This window comes from Furipterus horrens, unplaced genomic scaffold, assembly GCF_987537825.1.
Source record: "Furipterus horrens unplaced genomic scaffold, mFurHor1.1.pri manual_scaffold_7, whole genome shotgun sequence".
Taxonomy (NCBI): Eukaryota; Metazoa; Chordata; class Mammalia; order Chiroptera; family Furipteridae; genus Furipterus; species Furipterus horrens.
The window spans coordinates 45,702,213-45,717,802 of record NW_028327177.1 but is presented as its reverse complement, the minus strand read 5'-3'; the positions used below and the strand labels follow the sequence as shown (position 1 = coordinate 45,717,802).

General features: G+C 36.3%; 1 protein-coding gene across 2 annotated transcripts in view; it reads right to left on the bottom strand.

The window, feature by feature from the left end:
* The window catches only part of TOX (thymocyte selection associated high mobility group box), a 318,751-nt gene that overhangs the window by 28,981 nt on the left and 274,180 nt on the right, over window positions 1-15,590 (bottom strand). For both annotated transcript variants that reach the window (XM_090283657.1, XM_090283658.1), the window contains exon 5: window positions 9,440-9,670. In XM_090283657.1, the coding sequence (XP_090139783.1) occupies window positions 9,440-9,670 (231 nt within the window). The remainder of the gene's footprint in view (window positions 1-9,439; window positions 9,671-15,590) is intronic.

Below are 15,590 nucleotides of genomic sequence, written 5' to 3'. Positions count from 1 at the left end.
GGTTATTTCTGGTTTTACGGTAGTTGTATTCCTTCTTAATTGTGTAGGGAGACAGAACGTGTCAGTCTAGGCCTCCATCTTGACTGGAAGTCTCCAATACTCTAGACTTTTGATAGTAGTATGCATTTGGTTGTATGCTCAAAACACTTATATCATCATGGTTTTATTAATATGCTACCTCAAACAATCCCCAGGCAGCTCACTGGCGTTCGCTTAACTCCCAAAGGTAAATATAATGCACTTTGGTCCATAACATTGCCCAAAGCATCATTTCCTTAGCAGCATATATGATAGTATTTCCAGATGGCCTGATTGTAGCATCTGTCATCTTTCTTGCATTTGGTAATTGTGCTATCCTTTTGCTTGGCTCCCAGGAGTCAATATCACACAAAGTGTTAACTTTCCTAGAACTTGTTGATTACCAACCACAGGAGAAAGGTGGCTTACAATGTATTTCAGGTGAATATGTACCCCCTAGCTTCACTTGGGGATCAATGTTGTTATGGGATGCATGACTAGTGTTCAGAGTGCCCTGTTTTCTACAAATGGCTCCCTATTGGCTATTGACAATTGGCTATGTGGAATCATTGCATGAGTGCCTAAATACCACTTTAGAAAAGAGTAAACTCATCACATCATATTATGTGGATTGCTGGATTCACTCTTTCCTGAATAGCTGCAAATGTTCACAGACAGGATTCAAAAGGCAGTAATTTCAGGAAGTATATTCCTGTCATTGTGTTTAAAGGGGAGTAGCCCAGATCGGGATTAAAATCTGAGTCAAGTTTCTCAACAGTAGTTGGAACATCCACCTTTGAGAAATACTGGTTCCAATATTATACACTGGTATGTCTTCCTGATGAGCCCATCTAAAATTTTACAAAGATGCTTTTCAATTCTTTATTTGCTGGAAATGTCTGAAGAAAGATTAAAATGTGTGAGAGAATGATAAACATATGTACATATTCAACATATAGGTGAAGTAGGGTAAATTCTTACTTTAGAATAGATATTTAAAAATCATCAGTAAAAAGTTCCTCAAAACTGTTTAAAAGCCTCTATTCATGGATGGAGAAAGTCTATTTTCAGAAACCAATGATGATGCTGACTGCCTTTGGCAATGAACAGCCCACTGCAATGATCAAACCTTCTAAGCTAGGAGGATGGGTCTGATTTATGTCAAAGTTCGGTTTGGGAAAGAAATAGTTTCTCTCTCTCAGGGAAAGACAAATATTTTAAAGTTACGTGATTCATACAGTAAATATTAGTACTCAGCTGAGCTACAAAATGGCTTCCAAATGGTCTACAGCTGTTTGAAATAAAGTGCAAAGTTGGCCAGATGGGGATTTAAAAATCATAATATATCATTTATCATTTTTCCCCAGCTCATCCAAACACTTTTGAATTCATCCTGTCCTAACTTAGTTATATGCTGTGGTTTGTTATTCTAAGAAAGCTACCATATCCTATTTAAGGATTGCATCTCAGTAGTTAAACTAAAACATACGTAGATAGACATCAAATAGAAAGTCTACAGAATTCATATCCTGTTCATGTAATCTAGTGATTCACTGAATCATTTTTGAAATGCTCTAAATACCAGCACTACACATGTTTTTACAGGCTAATTATCCATAATTGAAACCAGCAGTTCAATATCAGTGACTATAATAAACTCAAATAGAAAAAATTCTAATACAATCTGTCATTTTACTCTTTTACTTTCTGCTCTTTATACAAACAATCTATCCAACTCATACAAAAAAAGCAAACTCTTATAAATATCATTTAATTCCTTCTTCCGTTCTTCTTTTCTGTTCAGACCCCTAGTTAATCTCTAGTCATAGTTTATTTCAACCATGCCTTTACACTAAGAATAAGAAAAATATATAATTCTTCCAATGTTGTATTCTATTCAAACACACACAAAAAAAGGCATTTTTTTTAAAGGTTGACTTTAAATGCAGTTTTCTTCCCCAACTACAAGTTCATATTTATAGAAAATGTTTGGAAATACAGTTATATATTAGAAATAATAACAACCACAATTTTGTGCTATATCCTTTAGAAGTTAATGTTTGCAGCTTCTTTCAATGCTATTATTATTTAGGACAAGTAGAAAAAGTACATCTGTATTTTATGTAGAACTCAGTCCTCAAAGGCAGTTAGATTTCCATCTTGTGTAACTTGCTCAGCATTTTCTTAAGCATTCCAGAACTCAAAGAACTTCATAAAGTAGTATTCAGAGGACTAAAAATATTACACAATGTGAGAAAAATCTTGCTATTGATTCTTTTTGGTAACATCTGAATGTATCTAAAAGGCCGACATAATAATGGTAAGACCTGTTTCTGGAATGGTAGGTATAGGAAGCAAGCCCTTTTTCTGAAAAAAAAAAAAAAAAAAAAAAAAAAAAGCTACAAAATATATCTGTTCATTTATTAAGTGAGGATGGCTGTGGAAAGTATGATGTGATGTCATTTGTTCAATTACATGTAACAATATATTGAATGTCTAATACATGTTTGCCATGGTGTGATGCACTGAAGCTGTAGAATGAAAAAAGACATTAAAAATATTAGTATATTGTGTGCATTTTATGTTGTGTTAAGCATTTTATATGCTTGTATATTGTTGTCTTTAATTCTTTCAAGAAGAGTGTTGCAATGGTTTTTTATCATTCTCCTTTTACAGGTAAGAAAATAGACAAGAAAGGATAGTCATTTTACCCAATACCTTACAGCAAGCATGGTAGACCTGTGGTGCGAATCAAATTGATCTGGTACAAAGTTCCATCATTGTTTACTCAATGGTTCCTCCTAGCAACATGACAACTCCTTTGATGCCTCTCTGAAACACACTACCTCAGGGGCCTGACCTCTTTTTTTCTACAGCTGAAGCCCCAGGACACAGCGCAGTGCTTGGTGCATAGTGGGTGCTCAGGAAATATTCATGACTGAGAGTAGAGTCCCTAGCCTCAGCTTTTTCCTTCTGAGAGTCATTGTAAGCATGAGTGCTCATAAAAAAGTACTAATTGCATCTTCCACATCAATGGAAAGAGAGAATTTGATATATAGATACCCACCCACCCCAAACATTTTTACCAATAATACATAAAAGTGCCACTGACTTGAATGATTATTTTGTTCAAATTCTCTCCCTACCAATGTCATGGAAACTTTCAAGTGAAATGTTTGTTCCCTGTATATGAGCATAGGATATTTCTATATGTGTACACACATGTTTATGCTGCAGGCAGTAACCCTATTTATGTACTAACCATTATCTGTGCATATACATACTGGCATTTTAGAAGTAAAATATGCTCACCATTTCATGTAACTTTAATTGCTCAGTTTCCAATTTTTATGAACATAGACTTCTCTTCTACAGTTTAGAAAATGAACAATTATCTCAGACATCCCTTGGTCCTAGTTTAAAAACATTTTTGGTAAAATGCATAAGGAAATGGCCAAGATAAACATGTGTGAATGTTATATAGTGCAACAGGATTTAAGTTAACCTTAAGTATTGTTGACATAAACCCAAACTTTAGTCTAAGATAAGGGGAAAAAAAGAAAACCTGGAAGCACTTATGGAGTGGGTGTTTGAGCACCAATGAAGAGTAAATGATTTGATTCCATGGGCTCGAAGGATTTGTCAGCTGCCTCATAAGTATAATTCTGGCTCTTCATATCCCTGCTGCTTCTAATTTAGCAGGACAGGCTCATAATTGAAGCAAATTAACTATTTACACTTGCCACTTGTACCAGGGGAAGAGGACACAGCAGCGGGAAAGAATGGGTAGGAAATTACATTCTTCCCACTTGTGTCAGATCTCCCCTTATATAAACACATTAACAGTAATTTCACGAGGCGTCAAACATAGGAATAAATAGCAAGGGATAAAGTAATGTGTTGTTGCTATTGAGCTGAACTGCTATAGCGAATATCCTTGGGTATGAATTATGCATCCTGAAAGAAGGCATATGTTACAGTATTCAAACAGTTCTCTGCAAGTGCTCTCTGCTCATTAGCCTCTGGATCTCGAGGTAAATCTACTCTCCTCTTGCATCCATGACACCACTAGCATTTACAGAAATACACTCTCTGGGCCCGGTGGGTTGTGGTTTCTCCTGACTACATCAAACTCTGAACAGGCCTTCCACTCCATTTTTAGCTTAACAGCATGTTTATTTAGCTCTTTGGCTGGAGCTTTAAAGCCATTTAATGTAATGTAAACAAGAACATTTTGTTTGTAATTTGCTAAATGTATTACAGCCTGACTGTGTTTCCAATTAGGAACTTAAGGTTCATTTAGTCATTTACATCTGGTTCTGATTTAAGGTGACTTTCCTTTTTCACTTAAGAGTTGACTTTTTGTGACAAAAAAAGGACCCAAGAACCCTTTGTAGCTCTTTGGGCCAATCCCTTCTGCTTCGAAGCTGGAGAGACTCTTAACTTAGAAGGGCTTGATTTGTTCTCAATTCTCACTGTGGACCCAGATCCTAGACTTCAATGACCAGAATCAGAGAACCCCGAAATAATGGAAATAAACAGGAAATTGAACTGGAACCTCATAAAAAAAGATGCTGAGGATTGCTGAAACTCCAAGGAGTGCTAATGTAAAGGGTATGATATCGTCACAGTATTATTTTTCTCCCTCTGTAAGTTTCAGTCAGTGAAAGATAACTGGCAAAGACCAAGATCACAGCAGTACTTATGTTTTATTTCCCTTTCTCCATCTGGTATCTTAAAACAACTTACTATGCTTCTGAAATGGGCTCTCCATTGTCTTATACTATTCATTAGCATTTAAATCCTCCAGCTGGAATCCCAAACACAATTCTCTCCCATTCCACATTCACACCATCTTTCCAAGTATTAAAATGGAGAGAACTCTGATATGGGAAGTGTGTTCAGTGGCTTTGGTAGGAAGGAGTCTTAAGGGGGGTTTTGTGTTCCTGGAGGATTTTTATCACTTCTTTCAGCTTGCTTTTGATTTTTCTTCTTTGAGAGATCCTTCACAGAAACCAAAGTACATATAGTTTCTCACTCACCATAGAGTCTGAAAATAAAGATCTGCCCTCTGCAGTGGCTCCTTATTCCCGCCTATACTCCACAATGAGGAAGCATGTGATATAAACACACAGCAGCTATTAGTCATGTTCCCTCTGGCTGGTAAGAAAACAGTCAATTGTAATCTCACTAATAGCTGTTTTTCCTTAAATATTATAATTTTCAGAGCCTCTAATAAGTCATCAATAATTTTGGCCATTTTCCCCATTTTGTATTTATCTTTGTAGTTGTTCCTAATTGTGGGCTATTATGACAACAGGATTTTAGAACAATTGTGGCTCATGAAATCCTAGCCTTCTACTTGAACCAGCTGCCTACACAATGGGGCTGTTCTTAACATGCACATTTGTCCTAAATTTTGAAGTTTAATAGTCTGCCTCTCATCTGCTCTAGCAACATTCCTTTAAAAGTACATAGCAGTATGTGTGCTTTCCAATTTGAATATTAAATGAGAGTAAAATACAATTAATTTAACTTTGAAACAGGGATATTACATTATGTTGGCACAATGAGTTGACATAAAGGGAAAGAACAGGTGGTAATACACCATAATAACACTTTTGGATATTTTGCTAAAATTCTCTTTATGCCCAAATGTACATTCTAGGCGGGCATGTACGCTTTGCTGGCAATTTTTGCAAACTGTTAGAGAAGGGCTGCCACGTAGCAGCAGGGCAGTGGCCCGTGATGCAATATGCTCCCTTTTGTAAGCAGAGCATCTGATTTCACTTACTGGACTCTGCTTGTCTCTGGGATGGGCCTGCATCCTGTGTGTGTCATAAACCATACTTTTTAATGCCCAATGAGTTATGTAGGGTTAGCTATTATTTAATTTCATCCTTTACCTATAGAACAAATTATCCAGAAAACCCTCAACTATTTCCACTAAGGGAGTTACTACTAAATTTGAAATAAGTTACTTATTAAATTTGAAATAAAATTCAGAGGAGGAAGAGGAAAACATTTTGTTACCACATGTATACAATGAAAAAGCCGTTAATGTTACATCATAATTGTGATAATACCTGTGTTAGAAAGTCTCAGCCACAATTCTGAAAGGCATAATTGAGAATAGGAGTAATTTTCCTTTTTAACAAGACAGTAAAGAATAGTTGCTCTCATATTCTTTGCATCTGTAAATACAGTACTTATATGTCTAGATAAAAAAAGTGAAATATTATCTTAATGTTCTCCTCTTGCTGTAATAAAAATAAAAAGACTTATTGTAATAGAATTAGTGGTTTAACCTTACATATTCATATTTGCTGCCTTGAGGAACTACCGAAGTCTTATTATAAGAACATAATTCCTTAAATGTCTAACCACTATGCTGCACAGCTGAAGCAAATATAACATTAAATGTCGACTGTAATTGCAAAATAAAAAAAAGAACATTATTCTTTTCCATCAGAAACATGAGTACAAGTAACTGTACTGCCTTTTTATATTGCTAATGTAAAGGAACGATCATGGGTTAGGGAAGGCCTTTATAGGCCTTTGCCTTTTAAAACCTCTGGTCTTAAAACCACATGAGTTCTTTTAGTGAAGTAGGAAATAATTAGGAAAAGTTTCCTGGGGTCAGGAAGATAGATAAGGAGGAGTCAGATGGCTGGTAGTACAGGCAACTGATGTTCCTTGAAATAAAACTTTGACAAAGTAGAAGCTAAGAGAGCACAGATGAGCCTGGGAATTATACTCTTCTCTCAGTTGCTGAGCCCAGGGAAAGGGAAGAGAGGCTGAGTCTCAGAGGGGAATCATGTGTGTCCTCTGTTGAACAGGAGTTGCTGCACACACTCTTTAGGGAGGGCAATTGCTTTCCAGATGTCTCCTCTGGAAACTTTTATCTCACAAAGCAAAGGAGTTGTCATCACTGAAGCCTGGTGCCTATCCAAGAATACATACTGTGTTATCAAAGCAGAGAGAGTGTGTCCTGGAGTGTGGCATTGTGGGTGGAGCACGGAGGCATTATGATCACAAAATCCAGAAAATGGGTGGGGTTGGGATTCCTGGTCGATATGCAGTTTCTCATTAGCGGTGTTCTACTGAGCAGAGAGATGAAGTCACTGGACAATTTTACCATGAATGAATGGCCAACATCGGTTGGGAGCCACACCTCAGCTTTGGGACCGTGAGAGCAAACTGATCTGAGTTAGGAGAGAAACCAGTTCTAAAATCCTGAAACAAGTACAATACAGAATCACAAAACACAGTGTCATATTCTCTTAATAGTGAAATGATTACAGTGATACCTTGTCTAATGAGTGATCCTGCTAATAAATTTTTTGGCTAACGAAAATTTTTTTCGCACTGGGCTAACAAATTTTTAATGGATGTGCATGCTAACATAAAGCAGCAAACATGAATGGTCGGGCCATTGCAAGAGTTTATCTTTTCCATCTGTATGTGTGTGACAAAGAAATGAGCTGACCACACACATAGGGGAGACCCACCAACCCGACTGGGTTGTTTACGTTCGAGACAGTGAGAAGTGAGATGCCTGATAACATAGGCTGCTTCGGGTTTGATGATGATGTATATCAGAGGGTGAGAGCGGGCCATCGCTTTGACCTTCTAGATAGGGGCTTCCAGAGTGCCACAGAGAGCAACTATTCTTATATCAGTGTCAGTACAGTGCACACTCCATGGGCAGCATCCAGAACGAATTAAATGATTTTCTATAGAAACCTAAGGGAAATCACATTTCGGCTAATGAAGATTTCGGCTAAGGAAAGTAATTCTGAACGAATTATCTTCATTAGCCGAGGTATCACTGTACTGTAATTGAGCACACAGAAAGAGGTTCAGGAGTGTGTTTTTCATCCTGGCAACACAGTGTTCCACATGGTGGGCCTTGTGCTTCTCTATGAAGACATCCCTGGGCTCGCACTTCTGAAAGGACATAAGAAAATGTATAGAGATTTCTGATTGTAAAAGATAGTTTTGGCTTATAGGAAAGGGGGTTTGGAGAAAAGTGGAAAGGTATACTCTGTTTCCCTAGCAACTGGTTTTGCCATTACAACTGCAATTGATTTCAAAGAGTTTGCTAGAAAAGAACTGTAAGTTGAGTGGTAAGTTCTAGTCTTGGTAATACTATGTACCAGCTATGTAATCTTAGACAAATCATTCGACAGAATAGGGACGTGGTCTTGTTTTCTGCTATATCTTCTGTCTCTAGATCAGTGCCTGGGGCCCATAGTAAATGCTCAGCAAATATGTGTTCAATGAATAAGGAATGAATTTAACTATCTGGCCTCATTTCATAATCTTAAAATTTGAATTAAAGTATCTACAAGTATTGAGCAGAATAAATAAGGTAAAGCATGTGATATTGTTCTTAAAAGTATAAAATACTATATATATTATAGATACAGATATATATTCACAATATATAGGTACTTCTGGATGTATATATTTTGAGATATTTTTGTTTCTACTATACCTCCCTGGACCTGATGAAGAAAGTAAATGTTTCTCTCAAGACTCAAATATGGAACTAATATATCATTAATGCAATTCAGTATTTTGTAACAGCTAAAGCTGCATTCACATCATTGTTTCAATAACTATAATGACAATGCTTATCTATTTTTTTCCTTGTGACAATGAAATTCCAGGTGATGACAATGGCAATCTAATCCCTGGTTTAGAAATATGTGATCGGTGTTGCTTGTTGAGGTGGGCTACATCTACATACTGAACACTTGCTCTCTCTCCATGATTCCCATCCCCCTTGAGGCCTTCGGGCTGAGATGCAAAGTGTCTCATATGGCCTTCCCTAAGCATGGCCCTTAGTCACATCACAGCAATCCACAAGAGAAGAAAATAAGCAGGCATCTGGTCTTGTTTAATGCAGCACAGAAACAGGGTGTATGTGGGATTAAATAACATTCTCCTGAAGTCTTTAGGGAATGGCTAAGGGTAGAAACCCTAACATTTGAGGTTCATTTAGCAAAGAGAAAAGAGAGTTTTGATGACAAAAGGGTCAATAGCAAGTACTGAAGAGAGGTGTGGACAGTTTTCAAAATATTTCTAGTATTTTTTTAGGTTTTTATGATCACATTGGCAAAAGTAAGGAATGACATAATCCTGGCTGGGATATGTAAAAGTCCTTCCAAAAAGTAACTACACTATATAAATGTTGAAACAAAGGGCTAACATGCTATTTATGGGGGAGCAATAAAGGAGTAGAAAATCCTGTGAAAGACAAAGTCTCCTGCAGTCTGGTTCAGATGGGGCACATTCCCAGCCTTAGTTCTCATAGCTGAGGAACTCACCCAACATCCTCAGAAGCCATTTCTTTGGAGTGGATACACTTTCTCAAATCATGGTGATTCTCATTCCATTTTGCACATTTTCTTACCTGTTTTTGCTCTTCACCTAAACCATCCCACATTGAAGCCACAATTTTAGAGACTTCACCAAAGGTAGCATTTGGATTTTGGCCCTTGATGGCGGCTTGAGTATCACGGAAGAACAATGCATAGGCAGACACAGGCTTCTGGGGCTCATTAGGGTCCTTCTTCTTCTTCTTTTTGGGGGTTTTTGGTTTTTTCCCCATGTCAGAGGCAGGTCGCTTCTCTCCGCCATTGATCTGAAATAAAAATAAAATTAGAATTGTAAAGAAACTAAGAAAATTTGGGGACAGATCATATTGTTGTTCTCCTTTGAGGCTTAATACAGATATACTCATCCATACACATCACACAAACACAGACATTCAAAAGGGACCCTTCATTTTGTTGCTGTTTTCATATAAAACTTCGTATTTCCCAGTTTTCATGTTCATTTCTCTTCTGCCTAATTTACATAGCTTTAAAATAATATTATTGATTCCTTTAATAATACTATTATCTATAAAATATCCTTACACTCTCTTAACTTTTTATTTTTCTTATTCAGAAAGCATAATGATAAATAGCATTGTAACTATGATAGCTGCTAATTCTTTTTGTAGAAACCTATTGTATGAACAACCTAACTTGTTTTCTCCTGAGTTTATCGTTTTCTTCCTAATTATGACTTTTAAACCATAATGGGCAACATGCCCAATAAATGAAATTGAATGGTTTTTGATGTTGCACTTTGGTCTGTAGAATGCAATGCTCATGGTTTAGAGAATGGCATAATCTGGATATAGGTCAGTGACGTCCAATGGAACTTTCTGTAGTGAAGGTAAAGTTCTATAATCTGTACAATTCAACATGGTAGCTACTAGCCACATGTCATTAATGAGCATGTGAGATGCAGCTAACATGAATAAGAAACAAAGTTTTAAATTTCATTTAATTTTAATTGCTTTAAATTACACGTGGTTAGTGGTTACCATATTGGCCAGTAAAACTTTGGAAACTAGATTCTAAAATTCAGAATCTAATATTTCTAAAATAGCTTTATACTCAATTTAAAAATAGATTCTATTGTTAGAAACAGAGGTATGGATCCATGGAACACATTGAGTGAATGGGGGGAACTGGATGAAAGAAGATGAAGGAATTAGCCAAAGAACATGTATAAATAACTCATAGATACAGACCACAATGTGGTGATAGCCAGAGGGAAGGTGGGGTCTGGGGGTCTGGGTGAAGGTGGACAAAGAAGGAAAAATGGGAACATCTTAATAGTGTAAACAATAAAAATAAAATAAAATAATAAAAATAAAAAATAAATATAGATTCTATTTTCTCCCATTGTCCTCAAGTATGAATATTTGTATAATTTTAATTGTTACTGTGATGCAAGTAGAAAAAACACACAATATATTTAAGACATAGGCATTTGAATATTAACGTTGATCTTAACTAATTATATATGGTGCCACTTTATCCATATCTGTAGAATGAGAGATTTTGGCTAGGATTTACTTCTAGCTCTAAAATTATATGAAGCTACACGACTATCGAGCAGTGATGTTTCTTCAGGAATTCTCTTTCCACATGCCTCTCGCAGCACCATAAAGGCCCATGTACACTATCTCCTGATGGAGCTGCCAGTATTCTTGGGAGATTCTGCACCATCTTCTATTGCTATTGCTTTTCCTTCTCTGCAAACATAATGTAACATATAGTTTCCTCAGATAAATTGTGAGGCAGGGTAAACTGTGTAAAATAACTGCAACTGTTGAAGAGGAAGCATGACATCCTGAGAGGCCAGTGAATATGATGTCAGAGACTCCACACTCATGCCCTTTTTTACTATTTCTAGTGTGCAATCTTAGGCAAATTACATAATTTTTCTAGGCCTCTATTTCTTTTACTGCAAACCAGTTGCAGCACCATTTTGTGAAGTAAAGTATATATGATATTACATATACTTTAAAATGATATTCAAATGTTAACTATGACTTTGTAGAAACTTCAAAAAAATTCACTGACTGAATGGAAAGAAATGACCATAATACTAATTTGTGATGCCATATGGTCACTGTTTAAAAGATATGTCCAAGAACCAAAAAGAGAGAAGAAAAAAACTAAGTGAATTCTGTGTCTTTAGTGAGAATGATATATAACAGATGATCAATTTTAATTTGTCTACTGGAGCAGATCAACATCCCTACGAAGATAGGATGCTCTGAACTGAGATGACACTCTAAAGCAGATGAACACTGGAAGATAACTTCCCTAGGAGGGATCTGAGAGGTGAGCCTGTGAAATGCCTGGTCTCATGTAAACCTGTCAGAGAACTAGCATGTTGAGACTGAGTTGATACTGGGCAAACTGTTGTAACAGATCTGAACTAAACATGCAGGCAAATAAAACCTATAACAGTGATTCTCAAATATGGTTGCACATTAGAATCATCTGGGTAACTTTCCAATAATACCCTGATGCCTAGGCTGTCTTTACACAGATTAGGTGTAGGAGATGCTCACTCAGTCTTATCCTTCACTCTACTTCTCCAACTGGCATTTAAATACTTGAGACAAGCCAAACAAGCGAACTTTCCCTTTGCCTCAAGCAACATGTAGGCTGTCTTCTCTTCACAACCACACTCTGTGGAGTGGATTGTCTCTGCTGGCTGCAGGCAGCCTCTGCAACTCACTTCAATGTGCCTTCCCAGAGCAAAACTCTCAATGAGGTCACTAAGGGCCACAGTGCTAAATCCCATGTACTTTTTAGTGTTCCCTTGACTTGATATCTCACTGTGAGCACCTTCTCTTCCAACAGTTCCATTTCCCTTCATAGCACATATCAAACTTGCAATTATACACTAACTTAGGTAGTTAGATCGTCTCTTGTTTCACAGTGTAAGCACCATGAGAGCAGGCCCACGTCTGGTTTTGCTCACCAGCACTTATCATGTTTCCTGATACACAGTAAGTGTACAACATTTGTTATAATAGTAATAAATATAATAAAATGATACAATTCAAAGGATGAATGAATCAAAGCACAAATCATTTTGGTTACAGGGACTCAAGCCTCACTAATTTACTTGAGTACTTTACAATAGTATATGGGAAGACAGAAAACATGTATAAATTTTTAAAAAGAATTTGACATGTTAAGAGTAATTTCTTGGAGTTATAAAGTTGAGTCTTTATGCTTTTCTTCTTTATATTTTTATAATTTCCAAGTTTTGTAAACATGCCCATTCCTAACAATAAAATATTAAGAAAAAATAAATAAAAAGGAGTCAAGAACGTCCACAATAAAGAAAATTAAAAATGGAGTAATTATGATATTGGAGGTCATATTTCATGAAGGAATAGGAATATTTAGAAATAGGAAACAAAGTGTAGAGAAATGAATGTTTATATTACCTGGACTCATTTTAAATCTTAATTAAAAATTAATGATCAGACACATGAAAATCTCCATGATTGCAGGTTATATCAATCTTTTTGGAAAATAATCAAATGCCAAACTTGGAAATGAATTTTCTATGACTTGATGTAGATGTTCTTATTAAAAGATTTCCCCAAATTATTTAAATCATTTCTCTCTCCATTGTTCAAAATTGTATTTGAACTACAGACCTCCATGCTTCTTTCCTTTTAAAATTTGTGTTTGGACAATATGGTGCAAATTTTAGGTCTCCTAGATGTGATGCTGGCTATAAAAGAAAGGACAATTACCCTATTGTATTTGACAACATAGTCCTATTTTCTGGGGGTGATCTGAGGAAGTAGAAGAACCTGTTACTGTCATGGAGAAGAAGCTCTATGTATCAAATGTATGAAACCACAAATTATTTAGAGGCAATGCATATCAACCCTGTAGGAAACTGTAAACAATTTCATGCAACCAGTTGATTTAGTTCATTGTCTGGAGGCTTTCCCTATGTTCCTGGTTTGTCCTATAGGGTTAGCAAGATGCAGTCTTGCTCAATCTGAGAGTTCCATGTAGTAGAAGCAAGCATTTTTATGACTTGCCTCCACATTTTCAAGGTTTAGAAGATACCATTTATGCATATGGAACATTACCCTGGAGCTTCAGTTGTATCACTGCTTCAGTACCCGAGAGGTATAAAACTGTGCATATCGTCCCATTATGGCCAGACTACCAGCCAGTCTCATAACATTACATCACTTTTTTCTTTGTCATGCCTGAAAGCAAGAGCATATTTTAGAATACTACTGTGAACCTCAGTTTGAATTATCTGCCATCAAAGAAAACTATCATCTGAGAGGATCAACCTAAAGAATACACATAAAATATTCATTTCTCAAGATTCACTGCCTTTCTTTCCTAATTAAGCTAGATCGCTAAAACTATTTTCTTAGATTATAATATTCTGACCAATTATAGAATTTCCCTCATGGAAATGAACTACAATTTAAGACAATCCCTAACTTTCACCAAAGGCTACTATAAGGAGAAAAAACAAAAACTATATAGGAAAGTTCTCTATTTAAAAAAAAAATAAAATGTGCTTTGAAGGGAATCATTTGTTATATTGCTCAATGTTCCCTGTATAAAAACTTACCGGGTTTGCACACTACCTTTGTTTTCATGTTGGGATGCACTGTAATGGAATAAAAACTCCTTGCTGTGGTTTGGTGTCTAATGTATCCAAGTACTTGGGCTGTGCTATGAAAGGTAAGGCTGTCTGCCACTTGACCACTGGGTATTGCCTCCTGGTCTGTGGTGCTCTTGTTTTTATTTTGCATTTTTCTTTTGTTTGGGAGGATACGGGAGTGAGCTGCTGTTTTAGATTCTGTATAATGAGCTTGGAACATGTAAGGCCTACTTTCTGGAGGTGGTTCCATCACATATTTGCAAAACACATGGTCATTGTTCATATGCAAAGCCTCCCTAAAGAAAGAAATGTAGCTGTAATTTGGATCCACTTACATGCTAGTAACAGATTGCATAATGAAAGATACCTGGCTTTTCTGACCACTAACTATTTGGAATGAGCACAATGATGATGAATATGATTATGGTGGAAAAATTAGCTAAATGGATTTGTAATATGTCCCTGGACCTTAATTTTGAGTGTTGTCTGGATCCTGAATTCTTACTGAGATGGATGAAAGAATATAATTTTATGTCCTAATTTTCTAAGAGGCCCTGACTTCTAAAGTCCAGAGTAGCACTCTCATAGAATTTTCTGGAAAGATGGAAATGTTCTCTGTGCTGTCTGAAAGGGTAGCCATTAGCCATATGTGGCTTTAGAGCACTTTTGGCCAGTGCAGCTGAGGGACTATTTCTTTCTTTTTTTTTTTTACTTATTTAATTTTAATTGGTTATATTTAAATGTGAACTGTCACACATGATTAGTGGCTACCATTTTGGACAATACAGCATTGTGTACTGGGCTTTATGTTAGAGTACTATGTTTATAAAGTTGCTGGGATTCCAAGGCTTGAGAGTTAAACTTAATTCCAATATCATAATCTTTAGAATAGAGAAGAAACCATGAAATGCAGACATCGAAACTCCCTACAATGACAAACACATTGAAAGTGAAAACCAGGTCCCGTGAACTTTTGCATCCTCTCTGCATCACTGTGGTATCTTACATGCAATGGATTACCACACATTTCTACTCCTTTATTCTATGGCACTGGGCAAAAGCCCAGAATTACAAAGCAAAAGACATCTGAAAACATATATAAAAGCTGTATGAAAATCGTAGCAACTAAGAACATGGCTGGCTAGGTTGAGGCCCTGTCATCCACAGACTTATTTCACAATTAAAGCATAAATAAACAAATACATACGCAGATACATAAAAATATTACCTTCACATAAGTTTTACACAGATGCATGTGCTTTGAGTAACTTACTTGTAGACATAGATTTACTTCTAAAACCCCTAGAGGTATCCTTAGGTTTCTGGTAATCCACCTCATGCCTTATTGCTTAATTATAGTGATGCATTTAACTTATTTATCACTAGAAAACAATAATTTTTCACTTTACAAAAGCATGTGTTAACAGTGATGTTTAGATAATACTTCTTAAGAATACAGAGTAGGAGTTAAGACACTCAAGGAAAGAGAGTCACTGATACTGAAATGTCCCTGGAGAAGTTAGAAACGTCTATAAGCATATTTAAAATAAACT